General features: G+C 40.9%; 1 protein-coding gene across 1 annotated transcript; it reads right to left on the minus strand.

Moving 5' to 3' along the window:
- Positions 1-757: 757 nt before the first annotated feature.
- Positions 758-7,184, minus strand: LOC120924961 (suppressor protein SRP40-like). The gene is made up of 3 exons (XM_040335896.1): positions 7,099-7,184; positions 4,540-4,608; positions 758-1,884 (listed from the first exon to the last, which is right to left on the minus strand). The coding sequence occupies exons 2-3, from the start codon at positions 4,591-4,593 to the stop codon at positions 1,015-1,017; spliced, it is 924 nt and encodes a 307-aa protein (XP_040191830.1). The 5' UTR covers positions 4,594-4,608; positions 7,099-7,184; the 3' UTR covers positions 758-1,014.
- Between the last annotated feature and the right edge of the window lie 8,018 nt (positions 7,185-15,202).

Genomic DNA, 15,202 nt, shown 5'->3' on the forward strand with positions numbered 1-15,202 from the left:
TCCTGTTCTGGGGTCCCGTGGCTCCTCCCCCCAATAGATAACCCCCTCTGGGAAGCTCTCTCCTGAGGGGGTTATCTTGCCAGCATGCTTCCGTGTCATACACTTGGCGTACATAGCCGCCGAGTGTATGAATCGGCCCCGCCCACGTGTCATTGGATTTGAATGACAGCAGCGGGAGCCACTGGCTGTGCTGCTATCAATCTATCCAACCAATGCTGAGACTCTGCGAAGAAGAGGACGCCGGGGACACGCGAAACAGGTGAACTGTCTCAGGTAAGTAAAAGGGGGGCTGGGGGGCCCGTGATTGGCAGGTGTTTTTTCACCTTAATGCATAGGATGCAAAAAACACGAACTTTTGCAACCCCTTTAACCTGTGCATACATGTAACGAAATTCGGCCAGTTCAGTAGGAAATTCTATGTGTAACCCCATCCATTCAACAGAAGCTGATTATTAGATTGACTTGTGTTGAACTGCCATGCTGGAAAACCTGCATTCAATCAGCCGCTGCAGCGCTGAACAGTATTCTAACAGGGCGTGGGTCCCTACTGTCAGAATACAACAGCACAACAGGGAATATCCCTGCATCCACATCCCTTGTGTGGTTGCAGGAATCTGTGAGATCTTTTTTTTTGTTTAACCTGCTTTAGAGAGATTTACCCAATGTTTTGGTAGAGAAACTTGCCAACAGCAACCCATGCAGAAACATACAAAAAACAAGTAGCGAATGTCTAGTCAGATTTTAATTTTTCTCTGTTGCAGATTTTTCCTCACTGTCTGGTGAAAGCATTATCAGCAAGACAGGAAGTAAAGGCAAATCTCTCTAATGAACCCCAACATATGGTAAAGAAATAACAGGAGTTCAAATCCATCCCCACTGAGCTTGACATACACTTTTGGATTTGTGGCAAAGCATGTTTTATCATGACATGATAGTTCAAACACATGTCTTTTAAACATAAACAGTTGAAAGTGACACCATATGGTAATCTTTATTATCTGTGTATTCCACTTTTTAGATAAGTTTGTCTGTAGTAGTGGCAGTCATGGGCTCTGAGGATTCACTGGAAGTGCTGGAATCACTTGAACTACTGGATTTACTCGAATCATTTTGGTCATTTGATTCACTAGACCTACTGACACTTTGAGACTCACTTGAAAGCCCAGCATCAGCTTTCTTGCTGGTATCTCCGGATTCATTAGAGTTCTCAGAAACATCATCTGGTGTTGTGAAAATACTATACTGCATATCAGGTTCACTTGAATCTGATTGGATTGGTATACCATTTAAAACAGATGATCCATTTAACTCATCTGATCCAGCATGAGTCGTTTCCTGGGAATCATAATTGTAGGTGAACTCCTCGGAACTACTGAGTATATCTGATTTCTTTGACCCAGTAGGATTGCTGGATTCTGAAGATCCCGCAGCATTACTACATTCACTTGAACCTGTATTGTTAGGGTCATTTAAACTGGCACTGTCATGATTTTCACTTGTATCCTGTGAGGAGTCACCTGGGTAAGGAAATGTGGTGGAGTCATTTGGTTCACTCGAATACTGATCACTGGAGAATTCAGCACTTCTTTTATGAAAATGCTTTAGACTTTTTAGGTTGGCACTTATAATTTCAGCTGCAACCCCTTTTGTTTTATTAAACATTGTTTCGATAGTTTTGTCTTGGTTATCAGTAATATCGTTGGTGGACGATTCTCTTCTATTGTCTATTCTTACTTTCTCTGCATGTTGTGGCTGTTTTTTTTCTTGTCCTGCTTTTACTTTGCTATGTTTTGTGTAATTATTTTCATATGTTTCCATGTATCCAGGGTCCATAGTCAAATTCATTATCTTCTGGTCTCTCTCAGGCTCCTGAGGTCTTATGGTCTTCGAAAAATCAAAAAAGATTTTGTTTACATATTCAGAAAATAATTGACATTTTAGCTTAGCAAAGCATTTCCCAACAAGTGGTGTGTGTACCCCAGGGGATATTTCTCCTTATAAATTCAGTCTACAGACAAAGGGACTCTGTTATTTTGCCAATTCAGGTCAAAGTAGATCAACCAGTGACCCCTTATACTAATTTTTTAAGTGCATCCCTGCCAATCCATTCCTCTGAGTGTCAAATCTTTTGGCATCTTTGTTCTGGTTGGTGCTGAACCTTACACAGGCTTGATGATGTTAACCCCTTCCTTTATATCACAATGTTCTGACCAGTTGATTGGCCGCCTATGTTTGGGCATCAGATGCTAGGAATAGGTATCATGGAAGAATAAAGCATTTGTGATCACTCTGAAGCCTCGTACACACGACCGAGGAACTCGATGGGCGAAACACATCGTTATGCTCATCGAGTTCCTTGTTAGGCTGTCGAGGAACTCGACAAGCCAATTTTCTCCATTCCCGTCAAGGAAATAGAGAACATGCTCTCTTTTTGGCTCGTCGAGTTTCTCGACAGTTTCCTCGACGAAAATGTACACACGACTGGTTTCCTCGGCAAAAAAATATCTCCCAGCAAGTTTCTTGCTGTTTTTTGCCGAGAAACTCGGTCGTGTGTACGAGGCCTTACAGAGCAACAGAGTAGTGTGACACTAGTAAGGCAAATATAAATGGGTCATTTAAGTGGGTAAGGGGTGGGCTGGTAAGAGACTCGGGGGTTCATGCATTGTTGTAAGATTAATGATAAATTAGTGGGATGTCAAAGCACCAAAATGTCTCCATGTCGCTTTACCTGCATAGGCATTTTCTTGGTAAAGGTGAACTTCACCTTTACCAAAAAATTGCCTATGCAGGTAAGGACTGCCTGTAAATAAAAACAAACAGTGCAACTTAATTACAACTTTTCAAATAGGTTGTATGTACATTGCCATGCAAACATCTTGTAGTATTTTAGCAGTAAGTGGAATTTATGAACATTATGGATACAACAAATTTTTAACTGAATTCATTAAAGTAGTTAAAGCATAGCTTTGCAATGTGGCAGATATGTGTAATTACAAGACATACTGAACAAAATTGCAAATCAAATGGCTGGTAAAACAGTTTACAAATAAGCAGTTCAACCTAGTATTTTCACTGGACTGGACTGATATTGCATTAGGGTGTGCACACCAAAGCTCCAAAACATATGAGTTTGACATATTTACCTGCCTCTTCCCCGCTCTCCATCCTGAAACAATGGGAGGACGGGGGGACCTGTGCAACAGAAGGAAGAGGAACAGGGAATGGAGGGGGTGGCGTGGTGGCATATATTGGTACCAATCCCCTATATTTTCCTCCTGTGGCAGCTGAATGTTGACAAAAGGGAGAGGAGAAGAAGCCTACTTTCAGCAGGAGGAAAATACAGATCGGTTCCACTAAATTCCACCCCCACCACCCCTTCTGTCCAGGTTCTGAGGGTCAGCAAGGAAGGATTGTGGTTTACCTGGCACCTGCCCACCATTGACAGGTTGCTAACACCAGTATTAGGGTGTGCCCAGGCACACCCCTTGCGCACGCATATGGATAGGACAGACTAGCCAGGGATAGTAGTCTAATCCTATGCAAGGGCAAAAAAAGAATGCTAGTGTGCAAAGGGATTGGCATTACTTTTTGTTAATAATTTTACCCTTTCCCAACTGTTTTTGAGCTCTCCTCCAGGTGGTTTCTCTGGGCTCTACTTCTGGAAATCCCCATTACATGAATGATAATGGTATTCTTTATGTGAAAGAACTGCTCCCATTCTAGGAAGACCTTGCATATCTGTCCTGCAACCTGGTAATTTTATGAATCCTTCTTGGAGCTTTACAGGATTGGTCAGCCCAGTGGCTAAGAGGTTAGCAATTCTGCCCAGCAGCACTAGGGTCGTCAATTTGAATCCCCTTCCTGTTGCTATGGAGGGTGATAAGGGAGGAGATCCTAAGAACTGAGCTTGTGGAGAGTTTGAGCGAGAAAAGACCTATATGGTCAATGCCTCTAGTGAGTTATTAGCATGCACGGTAGAGAAGTGTTTTTGCACTTTGGAGCGGGATTAGTCTTGTGAGTGAGGATTTGCTTGCATTTGTGAATTGGAAGTTTTGGACACTGTTTACATCACTGGACACTTTGAATCTATATGATATTTAAACCCTGGATGTTTTTTATGATATATTATTGAGTATTATATTTTTCAAAAGTTTTATTTGTACACATATATATATATATATATATATATATATGGCTTGTAATATGATATCATTTTTAATGTTTGCACCTATTTGATTGCACATTATATACATGCAAATTGTTTTAATTAGATTTAACTTGATGTGATTATTAGATTAGATTTAATAAATGATTGCACTTTGTAAGGTGATAGAGCTGCTACACATTTATCAGCATTTACAAAATTATTGGTGATACTTTTTAAAGCAGCAGCTGTACATTTAAGATTGGATACTACATATTGAATTACATGTGTCTAATCAGTCAACAGTTTTTTGCATGGGTGATGCTACCAACTTGGAAGTAGAAGGAACCAAAAAAGTCTGATTCCCATTGCTAATAGTCATCATTTCTACTTACTGGGGATGCAAGGGTTAAACCTAACATAAAACCAAAAAGAACAAGGTGCCCCATGATTCAGGTAGGGATCTGTAGGATACAAAAAAATAAAGAAAATTAATACATAGAAGAACAACTGCTGCTACTATAACTGCTAATCAAATTAATCTTTCTTTCTACCGTTTGTTCATTAAAACTTCTCAGTTTCTATGTGGAAGTACAATAAAAGTCTAATAAAAATGTATTGAAGTAAAAGGATATGGAGGGGATGATGATCGGAGCACCTTATGATGTGAATTTTCACTAAGCTTAGTAAATGAGGTAAAACAAAATAACCTTTACTTTGCAAGGAATACCCTATTTCATTCAGAGATGTGGGAAGCCGGTTGTGACTTCCTGGCATTTCACAGTCAGATTTCTACTGAGCGTGCGTGAGTAGCCTCCTGGGACACATCACACGGGGTGAGAAAAAGGTAGCCGTTTCAAGAAAAAACATCTAATGCCTCGTACACACGATCGTAATTTCCGATTGCGGAAATTCCGACCGTGTGTATGCCCATCTGAGTTTTTCCATCGGATATTCCGAGGAATTTCGTTGGAGTTTACATAGAGAACATGTGCTCCTTTCCTCCGATGGAATTCCTTTGGAATTCCGATGTGAGTTTGGTCGGGCTAAAGCATGATCGTGGTAAAGGGCATAAAAGTAGTAGAGGAAGGGAAAAGGAGGAGGAAAAGCAAAACTTCTACTTTAATTCCATTTAAAACATCACTATACACAAGGTGACCACAATGCTGAGTAAGTTCACACTGGGTTGAATAGTGTTGTCATCCCATTAAAGGAAGTGTGAAAAATAGGAGTTCTGCTGGCAGGATCAACAGATAAGTTTTTTTTGTTTGATTTTTGCTATTGCTGCACCCACACCTACACACAAACCAGGAGCCTCTCATTTTGCAGCATATTATTCTGCTTGCTATATTTATTTTTTAATAATATAAGCATACACAATTAAATAAATCTGATAAATGCAAAATAGAGGTGTAAACAGCTATTGGAAAATGCATCAATATGTTTAAGAGAAGAGTAGATTTATTCATCCTTATACAGTTGCCTCTATTCACCTTACAATAAGAGCTGCTACATTTTTGCTATACTTCTATCCTATGCCGCGTACACACGATCGGTTTGTCTGATGAAAATGATCTGATGGACCGTTTTCATCAGACTAACCGGTCGTGTGTGGGCCCCATCGGTTATTTATCCATCGGTTAAAAATCTAGGAACTTGTTTTAAAATTATCTGATGGTTAACTAACTAATAGAAAAAAACGATCGTCTGTGGGCACGTCCATCGTTTAAAAATCCATGCATGTTCAGAATCAAGTCGACGCATGCTTAGAAGCATTGAACTTAATTTTTCTCAGCACGTGGTTGTGTTTTACGTCACCGCGTTCTGAAACTATCGTTTTTTTAACCGATGGTGTGTAGGCACCACTGATGAAAGTCAGCTTCATCGGATATCTGATGAAAAAAGCCATCAGACAGTTTTCATCGAATGAACCGATCGTGTGTACAGGGCATTAGTGTCATGGCACAAAATAGCTGACTGACTGCAAATATGTATTATGGCACGTGGGGAAAAAATGAATCATGCTGACTATAGAAAAAAAAATGAAGATATCCTGGCAAAAAAAGCTTCCCTCAAAATTCCAGCTCTGTCGCAGTTTTTGCTCATGTTTGGCTACATTTTTTCTTAACTTCTCATTATAGCCCAGCAATGAGCCATAAAATTCGATTGAATACCTTTGTCTAAAGGGTAACTGGGGCTATAGACATAATACTAGTTTCGGGTCCATTGCATCACTACCTTAAAGGTTTCTATATGTTTTCACAAGCACGTTTGCAAACCACATCCTATTCATTTTAATAATTATCGTGATTTCTAATAAGTCTGGAATGCATATTAGACCTCATCCAATCCTGTTTAGGTGTCATTGATGTCATATATTAACTGCATGGCAGAAACACTGAAGCCTCGTACACACGGCCGAGGAACTCGACGTGCCAAACACATCGAGTTCCTCGGCCAGTTCAGCACTGAAGCCGCCGAGGAGCTCGGCGGGACGAGAGCTCCCATAGAACAACGAGGAAATAGAGAACATGTTCTCTATCTCCTCGCCGAGCTCCTCGTCGGCTTCCTCGGCCGAAAGTGTACACACGGCCGGGTTTCTCGGCAGAATTCAGCCAGAAACTCGGTCGGAAGCTGAATTCTGCCGAGGAAACTGGTCGTGTGTACGAGGCCTGAGTGTATTTCTACTCTGACAGTGGTCTTTCCACCAGATGACAGCTGTCCTACCACCAATGATTTGAATATTTGGTTAAAAAACAGTTCTAATCTTTAACTTTAATTTTTTTACAGCTGTCAATTCAGTTCACCTAAACTTACTGCCTTTCTGTGAATTATATATTACTATTATATTATATAAAAAGATGTGCAACTTGCAATGCTTAAGATGAAATGTAACGACAACAACATTTATAACACACAAATAAAATGTATTAAGTAAGAGAAAATATACATACCCAACCATATACCCAAAAAGATTTGGATGTCGTCTGTTGATACTGATAGTGGACTAAATTGTGACAGATGAGCTGAACATTTAAACTCCATAAATACAGAAATGCAGCCAATCCAATGTCACTGCTGTAATCACTGTTATAATCCAGCAAAAGAGCCATATTGTGTGTACTAATCATACCAATTGTTTTCTTCCAGGTATACCATTACTCACTAGGCAGCCTTTCAAAGACTCAATGAGTAGACTGTAGCTGCCAGTCCAATAAGACTGTTATAATCATTAATTTAATCCAGCAAGAGCGCCACATTTTATGTACTAATCATTCTAATTGTTTGCTTCTAGGTATACTATTACTCACTAGGCTGCCTTCCAGAACACTCTAGCCTATAATAAAGTGATTTTGTATATTTACCAGATTAACACCTTGTCAAGCCTCGTACACACGACCGAGGAACTCGACAGGCGAAACACATTGTTTTCCTCGTCGAGTTCCTTGTTAGGCTGTCGAGGAACTTGACAAGGCAAGTTTCTCCATTCCCGTCGAGGAAAAGAAAGACATGCTCTCCTTTTGGCTCGACGGGATCCTCGACAGTTTCCTCGTCGAAAAATGTACACACGACCGGTTTCCTCGGCAAAAAAAAAATCCCAGCAAGTTTCTTGCTGGTTTTTGCCGAGAAACTTGGTCGTGTGTACGAGGCCTCAGGCTACTTTTTGCTGGCAAAATGAATAACAATTCAAATTAAAACTTAAGATATATTTAAAAGTGCAAATTTATGCAGCGCTATTTTTATTAATACATCATTAAAAAAAAAAAAATTTTTTAATGCAAACATTAAAAGTACCTGAATTTGACCTGATATCAGCCTCTTTCAGTTCCTGTACATCAGGATTCAAGGGTAAGAAAAAGAAGCAATACAAGAGACCAATCAGTTCATGTGCTGACAAAGGTGCAGAAGGCAGAAGGAGAGAGCAAAGTGATAGAGAGATGAGCTCATTAATGGGCTGCTCTTTTTACTGACCAGTAACAGATTGTGACAAAGTCATGACAGTTGGGCTCAGAGGAGTGCTGGATGATCCTGGCCACCAGACTGAGGAGATCTATTGGCAGAAAGGGAGGAAGGGGATAACTCTGGATTGAATGGGAATGTATTATCTTTTTTATGTGGTTCATTCTTTCTGGCATGTAGGGTAGGGGGGGCAGGCGGATGGTAATTCCTCCATGATTCCTCCTCGTTGGGCGGCAAGTGTGGGTCACATAGGAGGCCTACCCTGGCTCTTCTGGTCTGTGCTAGCCACGTTGGAAAGTGTAACTGCCTATCACATGGGGTACTTTTACTTGAACAGACAGCTGAACTCTAGTTAACCCACTTGATGTTAATATAAATCACCACATTCACTGATGCATTTAGGTGGGATAGCTGGAACTGATGTCCTCTCCATGTTCAGCGTTTCTCCGCTACCTCACTCTCAGTAACAGAATGGGGTCCCGTCCTGCACCTGGCACAGCCTCCATGCATGTAATCACTTAACTCTTCCTCTTCTGTACCTGTGCATAGGCTGGGAACCTCTGCAGTGCTGATCAGCTCACAGAGAGAGTGCCAACAAGAGGCTATCCCACCTGTCACATGCACACAATTATGACAGACTGCATGTGAAACTTTCGTTACCCTTGGTAACCACTTGCTGTTTTCTGTACTCTTGTACTGCTATCTTCATAACCCAATGTGTTTAACTGAGTTGTACACCTCTTGAGTAACTTTAGACCATGCAACTTTTTAAAAGCTTTACTCAACAAATGTGGCATAACACTAGAACAAAGGCAACAACTCTTCCCTAAACAAATCCCTTACTCAGGCTTGTGGCTGCCCCAGCATACCTGCATGGGATAAAGTCCTTTGTAGCACCCTCTAGTGTGCTACTAGAATAGTGCAGACACATTTATGACCCATGGTAAAATGAGTCTGAATCTGGGTCAGGGTTTTCTGCAGGTCAGGCTAGATGACTCACAGAGGCAGGTCTCTGGTGCCTTCCCCTGGTTCTGGAAGTTGGGAGAAACTTCTAGAATTTAATGGGTGGAGGTCAGGAGATCTGCATACTTAGGAGAACTTGGCCAATTCTCAGGAAAACTGTCCTGGCCGTATGCTAGAACAGCCCTTAAATAGCCCTTAAATATGGATGAATAATGCTAACAGGGAAGTCGAATGGAAGATGGAGTGCTGAGGAGGCTGTTGGTGGCCTAGGAGGGGTCTCCTAGGTCTACAGTAGACCCCAGGCGCAGGCTAGGCTCGGGCTAGCTCAGAAGGATCCATTCAGCAGAGCAGTTTGATTTGTAATCTTGCAGTAGTGGGAGCAAGGAGGACATAGTGAGTACATCAGCATACCCAGGGATTTTCAAAAGGAGAGACTGCCAGGTGTAGAAAGCTTTCTAAAAGACAGCGTTCTGCTTAACCCTTCTGTCCTTGCCCTGTGAGATTTTCATAGCAGTCAGGAGGGTTTGTAGTGCCTGCAAGCGGTGTAGCTGGGAGCAGTTCCCTGTGTAGCTGGGAGCAGTAGGATGTACTCCTGCATGCAGTTGCCTCAATTTTTGTGTTATTTCCAAGAGGTGCTGAGAGCTCCTAGTCTGTAATGGACTTTTGTTATTAATCTACTAAAGACTGTATGAGGAAAGGAAAGAAAGCAGTTCAAGATTTTTTTTTGTACAGAGGAAGGAAGCTGTCCCCTTTTGTTTTTTCCTGATTCAAGTTGGGCATCCCATAAATTCCTTCACCCCATCCAAGCTGTAACCCTAATAATACATCAAAACAAAGACAGGGGACTGACTTCTTGTGCTTGGATGCAAGTGGAGAATGTGCGCTGCCTGGTTGTGCAGGAGTAGGGAAACCAGCTGCCAGCATCCTGGCCTGCGGGGGTAGTGCTACACCATTATGTCAGAATTCCAGCATTGATGTCTTTGGGCATTTTGTAGCTCTCAGTGGTTCCGTACTCTGTAGAGGTTCTTTATCCAGAATCGGCAGAAGGCTGTGTAGACAGGCCCTGGTAACGCCGACATGACAGCAACTTGCGCACCTACTCACTTATTCCCCCTGAGTTGGAACCATGTCCATTTTATATAGTTAAATACCAGTGGGTCGGAGTCAAGAAAGCCTGCCAAAGAAGAATGAGCAAACAAAATAACACTAACATTCTTGGCTGGGGCAGAATAAAACTCAACATGCCTGCAGGCATTCTGATTAAAAGTCCAGCAAAAAGTGAGCTGTAAACCAATAAACATTGTCCTAAAGAAAAGTGCACCTGATTCCCCATAGATCACATATTTTATAGTTCCCTAATTGCCAAATTTAGCCGTGTATTTAGATGGTCTGTATTTTCACTAATAAATAATGGACAAGTGATGAGCAAGGTCTAGAGGGCCCACTATGTTCATGAAACCACTAACTGTACTCCAAGTAATGACATACAACTACTTTATGACAAAATGGTGGAACCCACGTGCCACCTAATAATAACTGAAGACGCTCTCAGTTAAGCCCTCTCAATCTCCCCTGAGGCTCATATACACAAGTTTCAGAGTCCCTATACCCAGATCCTGGCTGGCTTGGGTCCCATCTTGCAGCTTACAACCTTCCTGGCCTCAGGCCAAGATGTGCCCCCTTTTGCAAAATGCACCGATTCACAGAAAAACTCTCACAACATAATGAATCAGACCTACAAGGCAAATAGTCCATGATTAGGGTGAATGGGTGGGATTGTATGAAAGGAAGGTCGTCCCTGCTGTCCACACTTTTATGTGAGTGATTCTATCCCCTTTTTTTCTCTGCTAACCAGCACCTGACAATCACCTGTTGGTCTTTTCCTTCCCCCAGTATGCCCTGGGGACTGCTCCTATTAGTGCTTCCTAATAGCTACCACTTAAAGTGGTTGTAAAGGCAGAAGGTTTTTCACCTTAATGCATTTCAATGCATTTAGATAAAAAAAACTTCTGTGTGCAGCAGCCTCCCTCAGCCCCCTAATACTTACCTGAGCCTAATCTTCCTTCTTCGATGTGCATTAGAGCCTTGGCTGTCTGGGGCCTCTCCCTCCTCATTGGCTGAGACAGCAGTGGGCATCATTGGCTCCTGCTGATGTCAATCAAAGTCACCAAACCAATGAGGAGAGAGAGGATGGGGCTGTGCCGCGACTCAGTGTCTGAATGGACACACAGAGCAGCGGCTGGAGAGTGAGCCTGCTCGGGTACCTCCATAGCAAGTTGCCTGGGAATGCCTGCAAGGAACATGAGGATAGGAGAATCTGGGCTGTTCTGTGCAAAACCACTGCACATTAATAGGGAAGTATAACATGTTTGTTATTTTAAAAACAAGACTTTAATATCATTTCAACTGGCAACCTAGCTGCACAATCTTGTTGGTTCCATGTAGAGCTACCAAAATGGCCTGGGGAGGGGGAAAATGGCACCAGCTGTAGGGTTATTGTTAGTGCTTAGTTTAGGGGGTTACACTAGTGTTAGATTTAGCTTTTTGGTGGAGTGGATGTTAGTGCACACTTTAGGGGTTAATCAACAATAATTTGGTCCCTTGAAACAGCCCCAAATATGTTGCGCTGGGCCCATAATTGTTTGAAAATGACCCCTGGGGCAGGATGAATTAAAAATTTGTGTACAGTTTTTATTAGACACAGAGACTGCTCAGCTCAGCCCATTCACTGGAAAAACAAATATTTTATTTGGGGGCCTCTCAGAATCAGTGTGCACTCACTGGCAAAATATCCATCCTCTGAAAAAAAAATATATTTTTAAGAGTTATTGTGAATAATATTTGTAGCTAAATATCAAGGGGTTCTGGATACTGTAAGAGTGGCATAGATTTCCCAGAAATGCTCTGTAGCTAAAGAATTTTGCATTCATACTTTAAATCTCATTCCTAATCTGCCTAACTATGACGATTCATTGAGACAGTTAGTTCATACTGTATGTAAGCCCTTTCCCCTTAAAATATGTATGGTTGGTGTGACAGAACTTCTCTGGTGCCCAAGATATCTAACAAGAATTCCATGAGGACAACAACACTCAACAGAAAGAGATAGATAAAAGAGCCAGATGGCTGTCATGTAGGAAATACATAGTAGAATGAGGAGAAAAATGTGTGCATTTCAGAATGTTTGCATTGCCTTTCCCTGCCAAGATGAGAGAGAAGTTTTGGCGCTTCAGAAAAGCGAACACAAATGAGCAGCTGTCTTACTGCATGTCACTCTTGTTGAGGCGCCTATGCGAAAAAAGACTTGCACAAAGTCAGTATTTGCATAGAATTCAGAACATAGGGCCAGATTCACATAGAATTACGTTGCTCCTGGGCAGCGTAACGTATGTGATTTACGTTACACCGCCACAGGTTTACAGCGTAAGTGCCTGATTCTCAGAACTCTTACCTGTAAACTTGCGGCGGTGTATCGTAAATGCGCTCGGCACAAGCCCGCCCAATTCAAATGGGGCTGGCACCATTTAAATTAGGCGCGTTCCCACGCCGAACGTACTGTGCATGCTCCGTCGGGTAAATTACCCAACGTGCATTGCGCTAAATGACGTTGCACCGACGTCATTTGCTTAGACGTTAACGGCGTCCAGCGCTATTCACGGACGACTTACGCAAACAGCGTTGTTTTTTAAGTTTCCACGCGGGAACGACGGCCATACTTAACATGGCTTAGGACACCTAGGAGGTAGCCCTAATTTTACGCGACGTAACTCGACGGAAACTACGTAAAGTTAGATCGACGGGCAGCTCGGATGTTCGGGGATCGCCGTAAGTATTCATTTGCATATTCTACGCCGACCGCAATGGCCTCGCCACCTTGCGGCCAGCCTAGAATTGCATCCTTAAGATCCGACAGTGTAATTCAATTACACCTGTCGGATCTTAGGGCTAGCTATGCGTAACTGATTCTATGAATCAGTCGCATAGTTAGGACGGCCCTAACACAGAGATACGACGGCGTATCAGGAGATACGCCGTCGTATCTCATTTGTGAATCTGGCCCATAGTTCATATATACTGTAGCTGCACGCTGAACTATGTTAGTTTATGCAAGCTAAGTAAATCTGTTTATTTTCATTAAAATAAACATTTTTAGTGACTCGTTCTCCAGAATAAGTTTAATATAAGTCAGCATTTGAATAATCACACACGAAAATAAAATATAATCAATTTCTTTATTATTAATATAAGAGTAAGATCACTCATGGATGATGAATTTTCCAATCCATTTTACATTATTAAATACCTGTTTTTCATTAAAAAAAATCAGAAATGTAATTGTTTTATGAGCAAATGTCCGTTCAGGATTATTTTCTACATAAATATCAGTTTATGTTGTGTTATACTGCTTCCGTGAACATACACAATGAATGAATGGCTATGACAACTTCTATACACAAACAATAACAAAGTGTAAAAAAATAAAAATAGCAACCAGAAAATTATATATAACTATGATATTTTAACAAAGTATAATTTACTAATACATTAAGTTACTTAGCTTTATTCATTTTTCTTTATTTAAATATTTTTTTTACAAAAGGACAGTGGCATCAGATATACAAAATTCAGTTAGGTCAGATACTATACAAACATCTGTAATTATTTACTTTCTAAATTAGTAACATCATTTATTAATAATCTCCTTTACTTTAAAATACTCTTTATGTTACTAAGGTAGGTGCAGGTTCCCTTAAAGCGGGCCTTCAGTCATTTTTTCATCTTTCCATATATTAAATCTTCTTCCCTTGTTGTTGTTTTAACTTTGTATAGTAAAACATTTTTTTTTTTTGCTAGTAAATACCTTATACAGCCCACTTCCTCTTTCTTGACTGGTAATTTGCCTAGGCTTATGACATCATGCACAGCTCTCAATCTCTCTCTCTCTCTCTCTCTCTCTCACTCTCATGAGATTTTGCCAGAAGGGGAGGGGGGACAGGAGAGCAGAGGAGGGATAATTTTTCAGGGGAGCTAAAGAGCTGGAGGGGGCTGGATGAGAGCAGAGATAGGGAGAGACTGCAGAGATCCATGTGTATTCATTGAGAGGGGAGAAATGTTCAGGCAAGCAGAGGTGTGTGTGTCTGTCTGTCTGTATATGTATGTGTGTGTACAAGAGTGTGTGTCAGTATATATATATATATATATACTGTATATATATATATTGTATATATATATATATATATATATATATATATATATATATGTGTGTGTTTGTGTGTCTGTATATATGTGTGTGTGTGTGTCTGTGTAAATCCAGGAAGTTAACAGGCAACAGCTTCAGCTGCCCACAGTTAAAATGGCTGCAGCCAGACTTAGTGGAGGGAGATTTCTGCAGCATATTTGGCAAGTACAGAATCACAGTATATATAAAATTGCAAAGTGGTTGGAGGAAAGCTTTAAAATGGCAGGGATGTTTTTATTACAAATTATGTGAGCAGACTGCAGTTCCTTTATGAAGTGTATCCAAACCCCAAAACAAAAATGTCATATATTTACGCTTACCTGTCTTTGAATTATTTTAGCTGTAATGGTTTTCAATTCCACAGCCATTCCCCCTTTTTTTTAACCTGGAGATCCTACAAATAACACATTTCCTGTCATTTTACAGCTTCACTGTATTTATGGAGGAAGCCATAGTTTTCACACAGACTGAACTTCATATCTGCTTTTTGTCATCGTCACTACAACGTTGTACTAGAAAGGACTGGTAGTTTACACAAGACAGATAACATTGTTTTTGTCCTTCCATCTCGCATAAACTGAACAGGCAACTGCATTTCTGGCAAGTTCAACCTGTGTTTGCAGTACTTGTTGAAAATATAAAGTTCAGCCACTACATCTAAGGATTGGTAAGGTGTAATATATTACATGTTTGTTTTTCATATTTGGATATGCTTTATCTATAAGCTAACCTTTAACAGAGATCCATAAAGGAAACTAATATTACAAAGACTGCAAAATTAAGTATGGCAACACTAAGCTCTTACCACCTACTACTGTGCGAATCATCGATAGCAAATTTAATAAAGCATGGAATTATATAGGCAGTATGGGTAAAAAAAAAGCCTATTTTAATTG

Source organism: Rana temporaria, chromosome 1 (assembly GCF_905171775.1).
Source record: "Rana temporaria chromosome 1, aRanTem1.1, whole genome shotgun sequence".
Taxonomy (NCBI): Eukaryota; Metazoa; Chordata; class Amphibia; order Anura; family Ranidae; genus Rana; species Rana temporaria.